Source organism: Lygodium microphyllum, chromosome 2, assembly GCF_053477565.2.
Source record: "Lygodium microphyllum isolate KBCC chromosome 2, Lygodium_microphyllum_v1.1.10, whole genome shotgun sequence".
In the NCBI taxonomy this organism is placed as follows: Eukaryota; Viridiplantae; Streptophyta; class Polypodiopsida; order Schizaeales; family Lygodiaceae; genus Lygodium; species Lygodium microphyllum.
This window is the reverse complement of record NC_141136.1, coordinates 81,868,413-81,881,013: the sequence shown is the minus strand read 5'-3', so window position 1 is coordinate 81,881,013 and position 12,601 is coordinate 81,868,413. Positions and strand designations below refer to the sequence as shown.

General features: G+C 41.5%; 1 protein-coding gene across 5 annotated transcripts in view; it reads right to left on the bottom strand.

The window, feature by feature from the left end:
• Window positions 1-2,368: 2,368 nt before the first annotated feature.
• LOC148039941 (uncharacterized) overlaps window positions 2,369-12,601 on the bottom strand; it is a 153,013-nt gene continuing 142,780 nt past the window's right edge. For 4 of the 5 annotated variants that reach the window (XM_087695366.1, XM_087695369.1, XM_087695380.1 and 1 more), the window contains 2 exons: window positions 3,652-4,397; window positions 2,369-2,854 (listed from right to left, as the gene is read on the bottom strand). In XM_087695366.1, the coding sequence (XP_087551492.1) occupies window positions 2,840-2,854; window positions 3,652-4,397 (761 nt within the window). In that variant the 3' untranslated portion in view covers window positions 2,369-2,839. Of the gene's footprint in view, window positions 2,855-3,651; window positions 4,398-6,687; window positions 7,013-12,601 lie in introns of those variants that run through there. The other variant, XM_087695386.1, reaches the window with a different exon arrangement.

Here is a 12,601-nt window from a genome sequence, read left to right as displayed (position 1 = left end):
ACTGGCTATCTAGAATCATAGGAGTCAAGTGGTTCATCGGGGAGATGTGAGTCATGGGATCTTAGGTAGCAAAGCTTCAAGCATGTTGTACTTCGGAAGGCTGTCAGCGAGGACAAGTCTAAGACTTGTGTTTTGAAACTTTTTGAGAACCTGACATAATATTCAATCTCTGCTAAACTAAAATGTGGTGATGCACATACTTTACAAACATGAGAATAACACACGCATTACAATGTGGTGATGTACACACGCATTACAAAAGTGCTTTCAAGTTGCCAAGTAGCTGTGTAGGTGCTTCGCTTTCCAGGTAGCTTGGCTAATAGTGGGCAGGAACTCAAATCCAACCCTCCCCCCAAGCGCTACCCTTGCACTGCAACAGGACGTGATGGAAACTTGAAAGAAAGAGCTTGCTAATGCCCATGAGCTAAGATTTGGAGATTTGGGTGTTCTGATGCGGCAAGAGGCAAGTCGCAAGAGTAATGCTGTGCGGTGAAAGGTGGGGAAGCATCTCTCTCTCTCTCTCTCTCTCTGTGTGTGTGTGTGTCTGTGCGACAAAAACTAACAGGAGCAGCTGACTGTCGAGATAGGATGGTCTACCTAGAGGCTAGAGGAGTCAGGATCGGTTCTGCTGGGCTAGTTGAAGTATTCAGGGAGCCGCACACACAGACACAGAGAGAGAGAGAGAGATCATCACTAGGTGATCAATAGCCCTTTCCTAGTCTACTTCTTCTGGCAAGTTTGGAGAATTAAGATATGGCTGTATTTGGAGCGTACATCGATTCATCAGATCTATCATTTGCTTATTAAGGATGGTGATTGGCTGGCAAATAAGGGCAATTCCATTTAATCTTTAAGGTTAAGGTTGCCAATCCTAAAAGTCATCAACAAGCTTGAAATGGCATTGAAGGAGTTTAGAAGGATGGTGGAAGGAAATTGGAAGCAATATGGGCAATGCACACAGGTGGGATGATGGTGGAAAGTGAACAATTAAATTTGAACCTTGATTATATATTCCTCACCTCACTTGTGTGAGCCAACACTCGCATCCTTGCCACAAGACAACCACCAATTGAGCTCTACAATCAAGATGTGGCATTCTGTGGATGGTGAGGTGTGTGCATGCATGCAATCTTTTCGGCCAACCATTTGCCATGTGGTAGCCATGGCATGATTGAGGAGGAACTGTTGGTACTGTTGATGTCATGCATGACTGAGCTTCCCCTCATAAAGGTATCCAAAAGCATCTCATGGTGGAAATCAACAAAGCTGCAGGTTTAGCTCAAACTTTCAAATACGGTCTTTATTTGGCAAATGTTGATGGGTGCTCTCCCTCTTGTTTCAACGCTCTTGGGTGGTTGGCTCAACAACATACCTTTCAAATGCAAAGCCTTTATTTGGCAAATGTTGCTAGGTGCTTCCCCTTTTGATTAGTGCTCTCTGGGCACAATATTTTCAATGGTTCATGCTTCTTCTTCACTATCAGCATGAAGACATGTCATCATCGGTTTACTTCTTGCCTGCTGATCCCTTATATCTGAGGTCCGGCTTCATGTGGTTGAGACTATTCTGTATCCTCATGATGAGTATTCAGAAAGCCTAGATTTTTGGATTCTACATAACCTTATATGAAGATTGTATTTCAGTTTCTGGAATGTAGAAATTATAATCGCAAAATTTGAGTGATTATACTGGTCCATACTGATTGTTACTGCACCAGTCCTTCCATGTACATCTGAGATTGGATGTCAAACTGATTTTGTGCTTTCCCAGAGCAAAAAACATTGTGTAACAGGTGAATGGAGTCCTACAAATACACTGCTTGCATGTAAAAAGTAACGAGTGCACTTCAAAGTCCACAAAATACACATTGACTATCTTTGCAAAAAGTGTCCTTGTCCTTCCCTACAATTTAATACATATGCTCCATGATAGACACTCAAACTCATATTATCAAGCTGATGACCCTCACGATTAATTCTTATGAAATCTCAAGGTTGAAGATTCACACTTTCAGAATCATCATGAAATTGAATCAAACTTGCAGACCCATACAGTTAGAACAAAATGGACAACAGAGTTCATCAAAATTAACATAATAACTGCTCGCCATTGCTTCTGAAATAGAAATGCGCACTACACCCCAAAAAAATTGTTCAGATGATTTTTAAGGAACATATACTTCCTTGCAAACATGGAAAGAAAAGGAATACTGATGTTCATGGCATCATGTTGGCAGTCTTACGTGCACAATTCCCATGTTTAATAACATCCACAAGTTATTAACATCAGTCATCACACAAACTACAAATGCTTACACTTTAAAGTCACACGATAAACAAGTCCAACTGCTGGCTAAGTGAGATTGCAGTTGTCAAAAGCACATTAAATTATAAATGAATTCGTGAAAATGTACTTTTTCATTGATGCATATGATACATTAAAGTTACATAGCAAAGACAACACTTGCCTTCACCAACCTGTGTGGAAAACTCCAGTGCAAACACTACTTTGAGGCTTCATGAGCTCTGATAGCATTGAGTTACAAAATGACAGTCAGGCACTCCAATTAACAACTGCCTGTAGCTCTTAACATTTTTTTCTCTACGTAGAGTAGTTTTGCTTCTTGAGTATTACGTCGGTGTTTCAGATGTTTTGACTCATAACGTATGCCTTTGTACAGAAAGAGGAGCACCATGAGTACATTAGAGGTGGGTGCGTGATTGGGAGCTCTATCAACCAATTTAAACATCAAAGCCTGTAAAGCTTGATATGCTAGAAAGCATGCACAAGTTTACAGTTGATGCCAAGTCACAAGCTCCAAACAGAATAGAGGTCCACTTCAGCTTCCCTTGTCCTGAAACCAAAATATAACCTGTAGATTAGAGTATGAATCTCAAATTTATTCCAACTCCATAGTCCACAGCAAAAATCAATAACTTTGATACAATCAATCTCTGTGACAATATATGATTGTCAAGCTACTTAATCATTCTACTGTTGAATGATACAATTCACAATCTACCTGCAGCTCAATGTGCTTCTTTGAAAAAAGCCTTTAAACTTACACTGACTTTTGTATCAAACATTTTTGCACTGATGCACCTCAAATCCTAGCACTAAAAATGTCTAAGCTCTAAAGTTTACATCAGAACAAGCAGGCTACACCAAATGGCTCTATTTTAAATAGACAAAGAAAATTCAACCAAGGATGAAACTATCACTAGATTAAACAAATTGAAAATTTGCCCGGCTTTCCAAGCACTAATTTATGCAAATTTGACCCTTAGCATGATATCATCTCCCACGCAGCATAGAGTTAAAAACAGATAGTATAATTCCAAATAAACGCTCAAGGTTTTGAAAGAGCTCTGTTTCATTCTGCAACCTCTGAATTAGGGGTACCCATCACTGACGGCATCTATATTGGCTTTCTATATGGATTAAGCTAGTACCAAGATCGTAATCTTTACTACCCGACTCAATACTTGCGAACATGAACCTTACTTCACAGTTCATAACGGATCGCTAACAAACATTAAGCTAATCATATTTTCAAGCTTCTAGAACCATTATAATAGGGCCAACTTGCTCGGCGCCTTGTTCATTACATGTAATTGTAAATAAGACAACCAGTAGAATATCTCATCTTACCTCATTGAGGCTTGCAGAATTCTTTAGCCGTTTCATAATTCTGGCTTGTACTTGCTGAATTTCTACGTGCAGATTGTCTAAAGGCTCCATGAAGAGCTTGTAGTTTGGTGATCGAATAAGCTCTGTTTTAGACTGCTTCATACGCTCAGTAGATCTCGAATCCTCTGCACTATCTGAATCAATTGCCGAAGAGGTGATGGGGCAATTTATACCTCCTTTTAATAAAGGCCTCTCAAGCAGGGATACAGTTTGCTGCGGCCACGTCCTAACGCCAGCAGAGTCCATGGTGCCACAAGTGTGTACTTGGTCACCACCGGAGCCTCTCTCTTGTGAAGACACATCATTGGGGCGCTGTGGTGCATCAGCTTTTCTGTTCTTAATCATATTCTTCTGAGATATTTCTTCTACACGATTATCAATGTCTTCAGGGCTCTCAGTCATAAGATCAGGAAGGACTGAAGAGCTTTTTCTGTCTTCTTGGGTTGATGGACCATTGATTTTCCATCCAACAGAGGATGGTTTTGTTTGTACTTGAAATGCTGACAACCTGTAGCCTGAAACACATTGGTCAGGGCTAATCCCTTGCTGCAATGCTGCTTTTGTTTGCATGTACACATGCTTCATGGACTCAAGCTGAATAGAGTGTGTATTCTTAGGAAAACCGGCCAAGGCATCAAGTTGGCTGGCTGATGAAGACCATGAACTCAAGCTCGAAACAAATGTCTTTGTTCTTGAAGTATCCCTGTCTGCAGGCAGAATGATGGTAAGTCATTCAAACAGTGATGAAACAACAAGGATTTTTCTATTATTATGGAGATTTAAACAGCTTAGAATAATCAAACGGCAACCAAGCAGATTGAAATCTTCAAGATGAGAGCCAACAGGTACATCCTCCCTTCAAAAAACAGAAGAAAAACTCTCACACCCTGTCTCCATCAACCTGAGTTTCTGTTGATAGCTGGTCTTTTGCAGGTGCTAGCAAAGAATATTTGCAAAAAATAAAATAATGGAAAAGAGAGGAAAATTTTGTATTGATTGTAAATAAATTAAATGAGAACATATGAAACGTTGAAATCAACCTTATAATCATATTTATTTTTTAAGAATCATAACATGAGAATAAGAAGGATAGTTTCTATGCATGACATAATTCAAAAGTATTTAGAAATGGTCTATGATTTGCCTAGGAACTCATCCTGAAAGTAGCTTCATGCTCACTTGACTACTATGGGGTGATACACATTTCTCTTTCTTGCCAAGCACTCTTTTAGGAGCCATAATATGCAATCTAAGCACAAAAGACAGAAAAAATTAAAATCCATTATTTTAGTACTCTTTCAAGATTTAAATAATTTTTGGGATTTTTTTTCATATATTTAATGGATAGAATAATATGGTTTTTTCCAATTATGGTGGTAAAACAAGAACAAAAAAGTATTGTGTGAACTCAAAAAGATATATCTCCCTATCTTGCCTGGAATTAGCCAAGATTCTTGTTCCCCAATGCTGCTGAGAGGTGTTGAGTACATGGGACTTCTTTCATTTTCCTGGCCCTGTTTGAACTCTGGGCCCTATTTTTGGCAACTGCTTATTTTTCTTTTCTGAACAGCTGGCAAACCAGTCACCTGACCTCCTGGTCAGCCAATATGCAGATCAGACCAGTTCATATATTTTTGTCTATTTATGAGCTTCCCTGCTCTAAGTTTTCAGTTCAATATTCCTTGTGTCTTCCTTAACTGTTCATGTTCATCTTTCTCTGCTGTCTACTCTGCATCTCAATTTTATATCAAGATTCACTCATACTTTTAGGCTCTAGGGTCAATGTTTTTGCATATATTACAAAGGGAGATGTAAAGCATATCGTTTTAGTCCCAATAGCTCCATTAATGCCAACAACCACACTATTCAGATTTGGGAATGAAACCATATACTCCGTAATGTAGACAGGTGTTTACCAGGCATCCTTGGGCTACCCCTCTTCAAACTAATTTGTGCAGTTAATTTTTCCACTGTGGCTTTGCATTAAGAGATAACAGTAAAGATGAAGAGATTGATGGTTTCCTACACCCAGTCATCACAGAGCGTTGAATGTGTGAATGTGCTAGTTGCTGCTGGAAAACTACTTTAACATGTTCATTTGCACCCCTGATTGTGCTCCTATTTAACCTTAACGACCTTCACAGTACAGGCAGGTACATTTTCTGACTCTTGCATATGTTGACAGTTAAATAGTGGGTAGCCACTGTGTAGAATGTTAGATTATTTTAACAGGACCTGAGCATTCCAGGTCAAAGGTGTTCTCATATATTCGTTCTATGGCAGTATTTGTGTGTATTTTCTCTTTGAAGTATAAATCATGGTTTGAAGCAGCAAAATTAATTATAGACACTTTTGGGTGTCCATACGTTCAACTACAACTTTGGAGTATGAATTTATCCCCTAATAATAATCACGGACTTCAATGTTGTGTGGCAAAACACTAGTCAAAATGCTCGTGGTACAATACTAGCACTCAAGAGAGAAACTGTTGGGGTTTACACCTCACTCCCGAGACCATAGAATAATGTTTATTCCTTCAATCATCCTCCTTGTCTTGGTTCAACTAGCTCTCACCTATTTGGTTCATACTCCAAGCTCCAAAGCAACTAGTGCTCCCTCTCTACTTTATGCACAAGAATGTAAGAAAATACAAGAAAGTTTAAGAAGCCTGTTTGTAGCTGGCTTACATTCACTCTCCTCTCTTTTTGTAGTCTAGGTTGATGAAAGGTAACTTGGATAGCCACACAGTCCTTGTGCAAGCTCCAAGCTGCCTCTTCTTCAATCCAATAGCCACAAGCGCGATAAGCAAGAGAAGGAAAAAGAAGAAACAGAGCAAGAAGAGAAGAGGGGAAGCCTCTCCCAAGCTCTCTCACACACACATTCTCTCTTTCTCAAACTCACTCTCTTTTCTCTCACACACTCTCCCTCCCTCTCTCTCTCTCCGCTCCCCACCCTCAGCCCTCCCAGCCCCGCCCTCAACTCTCTTTTTTTCACAATATATAGTTGTATTAATCATGAAAAAAATATACAAGATTACATGATTGGAAGATGCATGATGACTCTAGGCCATCATGCATCAACTCAACTCTCTTTTACAAACAACATGTGAAAGGAACACTGAGTAAAAAATCAAGGCACATTCATTGATTGAAGAGACCACTTGACGCCACGCTACCAAATCCTCTATAGACAGAGTATCCACATGCTGAAAAAGATCAAGCTGCCACTGAAGAAGTCCTTCAAGCTTGACCACATTATTCTGTATGCCCGAGGCAGCATAAAAAAGGAATGCATTGCGCGTGACCCAAATATGCCCCAAAATCTGAGAAAATGAAATAGAATCTTCATGTGAGCTTGTAGTGGACCATGATGCTTAGGCTTACCAAAAACGCAATAAAAAGGATGCATCCTGACACCAACCATAGCATGCCAAATGTTAGAAAGAAGAAGCTAAAATTTTCAGGCAAAAGGACGAGATAAATTGGTGATGGGAAGGTTCCATTGCAGTAGTACACAAAATACAGTTGCCCTTGGAAATACCCCGGCGGCAAAGAGTTGAAGCAAGGGCAAGACCACTCAACAACATGTCCCAAATGAATACCTTGCATTTGAATGGCCTCTTGTTATGCCATCCTTTCATGATTGTGAGCTTCCACCAAGCTTTAGTTTTGTGTAGTCCCCAAAGTGTGTTAGCTTTAATGGTCAAACATGAATGATCTTTGATCGTGAGGTGGAAATTTGATTAACTGAGGAAGATTGGAGACTCAAGTGGCCTGCAAGGTTCCAATCGTGCCAAGGAGAGGCACAATCTAGGAAACAAAAAGGTTGGCGGTCCTATAAAAGTCACGAGATCTTGTCCCAAAGGGCATGGTAGCCATGAGGGACCTAGAAAACCCACCTAATTATGCGAAAAGACATCAGTGTGAATCTAGGCAAGAGAGTGGTATTAGCCACCAATGCTAATACAAGGTGAGCCATGCATTTAAACTTAGGTTTATCCTCTGATTTGTCCTCTCATGAGAGCAGACGAGAAACTGCGAGAATTTTCCATTTGGAAAGAACTAGTAGCCAATTTATACTCTGCTAGGTGCCATTATACCTTGCAAAGCACGATTTTCCATGAACATACTAAGTGAAAAGTATTGAAGTAGATGTAGAGAACTGAACAACAACATTAAGGACATGCCACGCAGAACCTGGAATCTTCATATTACCCTGCCAGAGGCCGCAATCTTCAAGAAAATAATGAGTAATAATTGTCTAGGTTTGTTGATTAGTACACACGGACTGCAAAAGTGACTAGCGAAGCACTCTCATATGGGTATGCACATCCAAAACAGCCCCACCCCATGGATTCAATGTACAAACATGATTCCAAGATATCCATGATATACCAACATGCACTAACTCTTTCTTTTATAGCATAAAGTGGAGGTGCCGGGTGATATCCCTCAGATCCATATTAGTCCACCGTAGCAATGGCAAAAAGTAAGTGAGCATGGGAAGCATGATGATTTATGCCACTTTAAGGCGTACATGAAAGGGCCAAGCTTGAAATTTCCAATAAACAAATTAAACTTCTAATTTGTGTGAGATCCATTTGAGCAAGTGTTTAGGCTGCACATCGATACCCAAAGGATAACCAAGATGCCTCACGATATCTCCCTGCAGAACAAGCACACCCTTCATCTGACAAATTGGGGCTCGTGGAAGCAATAAGGGATGATTTGGCAGCATTAATAGGGAGACCCGATGCATGTCCAAATAGATTCCAAACATCCAAAGCTTTGCGAAGATTAGTGGCATCTGCTTTCAGAACCAAAAAGGTGTCATCAGCTAGCTGTCCCTTATCAACAAGATACGATAGCATAGAGAGAATAGGATGCGAAGCAAGTGCAAAAAAGATTAGTGGCATCCACTTTCAGAATCATAAAGCTGTCATCAGCCAATGCTTGACCAATAAAATGCTGATGTGAAGGAACAGATAAACCAGCTAGTTGTCTCATATTAATAAAGATGCAATAGCATAGAGAGAACAGAATGTGGATCAAGTGCAAAAAGAAGAGGGCTCAATGGGCAGCCCTTACAAACGAAGCCTGCAAGGGAAAAGGGCTCGGTAACACCACCATTCACCATAACACGAGATGTAGCCCCCACATTGATGGTAGAGATTAACCTGGCCATACGAGGCCCAAAACCCATGGCTTGCATAAGATCCACAAGAAAAGACCATTATAGAAAGTCAAAGGCCTTTTCCAAGTCCAATTGCACTAGGACCACGTCTTGATGTGTATGTTGCACATAATCAATGGCCATTTGGACATTGAGAATATTATTCAAAATGTTCCTACCCTTAATGAAGCTCTACTGATGAGGATATACTAGGCTAGGTAGTTGCTCATGAAGACAATTTGCCAATACCTTTGCACAAGTTTTGAAGGGGAGGGAACTTTAGGAATCAACTTAATCACCCCTTCTTTCCATGATGAAGGTATGTTTCCTAAATCCCAAACCTATTGGCACATTGCCGTGAACGGTTTGGCCAAAAGGGATGCATGACTTTCGAAGAATTCATTGGTAACACCATCCAAGCCATGTCTTTTATCGCAGGGACACTGCAACAAGACATCCATAACTTCATCCTCATGAATATGAGCATCCAAAGTAGCTTACATACCATGTGGAACCTCATCTTTGACCGAGGCACAAAAGACTAGACAGGCACAAGTAACCTGAGGGGACCACACCTACTGAAAACCCAAAAGATTTGCAAAGAAGTCCTAGTACATACATACAATGGATTGGAGATTTGTAACCATGTGGCCCTCTACATTCTCTAATCTCACCATATTCTCTCATGCAAGGGATGATGTAAAGCTCTAAAAAATTATAAGACTCAGAAAAAATTTCTCACATGCCATTAGTCAAATCTCGGAGCTTAGCTTGTTGATAAGACTACAACTCAAAGTTTTGTATAAGTTGGGCTAGCTTTGCCGATAACAAACCAAGAATGTATCATGGGAAAAAACAAGCAATAGTAGATGAACCAAGCCTAAAACATCCTCTGCAGCATGCAAGCAAGGCATGGTAAATCCCATAGTGTCTTTGTAAGCACGGGGAAGAACATGAGAATGACACTACTTTGAACATAACCAACTCGATCAATTATCACCATGAAAATTACGCGAGAGAGAGAGAGAGAGAGAGAGAGAGTCAAACTTCTTCTTATGAGAGAGAGATGTCGCCATCTGAGAGCTCAGCCCTGCCGCTGGCCGTCTGACCTGCAGGTCGTGGTCACAGCCATCGCCCTTCAGTCCTGCGGGTCGGGGTCCCTGCCGTCGCCGTCAGACCTACGGGTCGTGGTCCCTGCAGTTGCCTGTCAGACCTGCAAGTCGTGGTCCTCAACGCCCTGTTGCATGGTGCGGTGTTTCGTTGCGCCTATCTGCTGCCCCCTCACTTTGCCATGCCGCAGACGCCCACTTTGATTCGACTGTCGTGCTGTCCTCTAGCCCTGCTGCTCGCGTTTGTCAATTTCTGCAGAGGGGCCGAGCTGCTGTAAACCCTAATCTCGACGGTCATTAGAGAAACAGAGTCTCGATCAGACTGTGGCAGTAGGTCTGTCATTGTGAATGTGACTGCAGACTGAAGACACTTGTGACACAGGATGACAGCAGCCTATTGATCTGTACCTATTTGTAAATACGCACAGAAAGAGAAAGAGCGCCCTGCAAATAGCTTCAGATCTCTTGTTAAAGTGGTGATACAACATGGCTGGTCTGGACATGGCCTTTATTGACCAAACGGTGGCAGCCCTTGGTCCGGATTCTGAAACAGAGGAACCAGAGGATATGGTTCCTTGCACAGAGGAGATGCCACTTGGTCCTGACTTCCAGCCTGCGGGCAAACGCACCAAGCATACTTCGGAAGATACAATGGATCATCAGGAACGTTCTTATGCTCAGGTTGCTTCTAATTCTGTGGATTCTCAGGATAATGAATGGGAGAATTTGTTGGAGTTTGCCAACACTCTTCTTGGTGATTATGTTCAACATAATCATGATACGTTTTCTGACTCTGCAACTGAAGATGTTCTGGAAGCCATTGTGGATCCTAAAAATGTTTTGCACTCCTTCGCAGTCTTTTATGAACGTGTTGTTATACTCTTCTTCACTGGTAGGATCCAAGTGCCTTCCTATATTCGCCAGTGGCTGCAAAGTCTACTAGAAGGGGAGTGTGTTGAAAAGATTTTTGTTGGGCCCGAGGCTTTTATGAGGTGCTGTTCAAATCCGGGAAGCATCGTGCCGATCTGTTAACTAAACAACCATTGTTCTTTGATCGCCATTTGGTCCATGTTGTGCCAAGGCGCCCAATGGCAGATTTTCAGCGCTTGCTTCAATGCAAATGCCCGGTGTGGGTTGAAGTGGAAAACTGTCCGACTGTCTATTGGCCACTGTTAAAGGATGCCATGGCCATTGTGGACACTGTTTTGGTTCCCCCGAGCCTAAGGGCCACGAATCGTAACCGTTTCTGTATGTTACGGGACACGGCTTGGAAAAGGCCTGCTTGGTTACGTCTTAGTTGCTCTACCATGCATCCTTTGCACTTTCATTTGAAATGGGGTAACTTTGCAGGGCATTGTTTTTCGTGTGGAAAATTGGGGCATTTTATAGCTGAATGTCCAGCGAAGCAACCGACTTAAGATGCTGACCATGTTTTGCCTCCCATGGAAGATGTGGTGCTTGATGCTCCGTTGTAGGATGCGACCCAGCCACCTAAAGTTTTGGATAAAGGCAAACAACATGTTTCGGGTTTGGATTCCCGTGACAATGACTAGGTAGATGTACGTGCCAAAAAAGGTAAAAGGTTTGATGCTGGCATGGCGGATACTGTGCCTAATGCTTCACAAGATTCCTTGCATACTTATATGCGCAGGAAAGACATGTTGTCTTCAGAGCACACTACTCATGCTATGGTTTCTTCTGCTCCTCGCAATCAACCTACTAGGAAAGTATATACTGAAGGTCCGAAGGGCCCACCTGCTAAGTTTGCTTTTGATGCTAGAGGTAAGGTGATTACCCCATGGGATTGTCGTTATCCCCGTTCCATCCCCAAGATAGTGGATACACCGTCTACCTCTAAATCTGGTCGTCAGAACTCTTTTGCCGTGTTAGTTGATTTTTTGGATGAGGGAATTCATGACATTCTAGCAGAAAAGATTAAATCGAGGCAAGCTTTGCCTCGTTCCTGATTTTCTTTTTTGAATACACATAAAGATAGCCATATGGATTGTGCGAGGCATTTGTACTCGCAATAAGCAACATGCCATGTGAAGTTTATTGCATGAGAATCAGTGGGATGTCTTATGTGCTCTTGAGAACAAGAGTCACGATGAAGCAGGAAAAGTTGTGGATTGCCAAGGGTTTTGCTTGTTTTATGCAAGGACATATGCCATGCATTATTTTGGTGTGCTTATGATTGTACATGAGAAATATCAGCCTGTTCTTATTAAAAATGATGTACATGGTCGTTTTGTGGTGATTGAAGTTTTATTTGAAGGAGAGATCTTATGGTTACTTGGGCTCTATGCTCCAAATGACCCTTTATCCCGCCAGGATCTTTGGAATACTTTGCAGTTCTCCTTGTCACTTGGCAGACTCGGTTTTTTGATGGGGAATTTTAATACGGAGAGTCTCGGTTGGGATGGTCTCACCAATGAATTCTTTGAGGTTTTTGCTACCCGACTGGTGAAACCATTGACAGCTATGTTTCAGCAAGTTTGGGAAACGGGGTTCATGCCTTCCTCATGGAAAGAAGCACTTATCAAATTGCTTCCAAAAGTTCCTTCGCCGTCTATGTTGAAACATTGGCGACCAATCTCTTTGATGGGTTCTATGTATAAAATCTTTTCCAA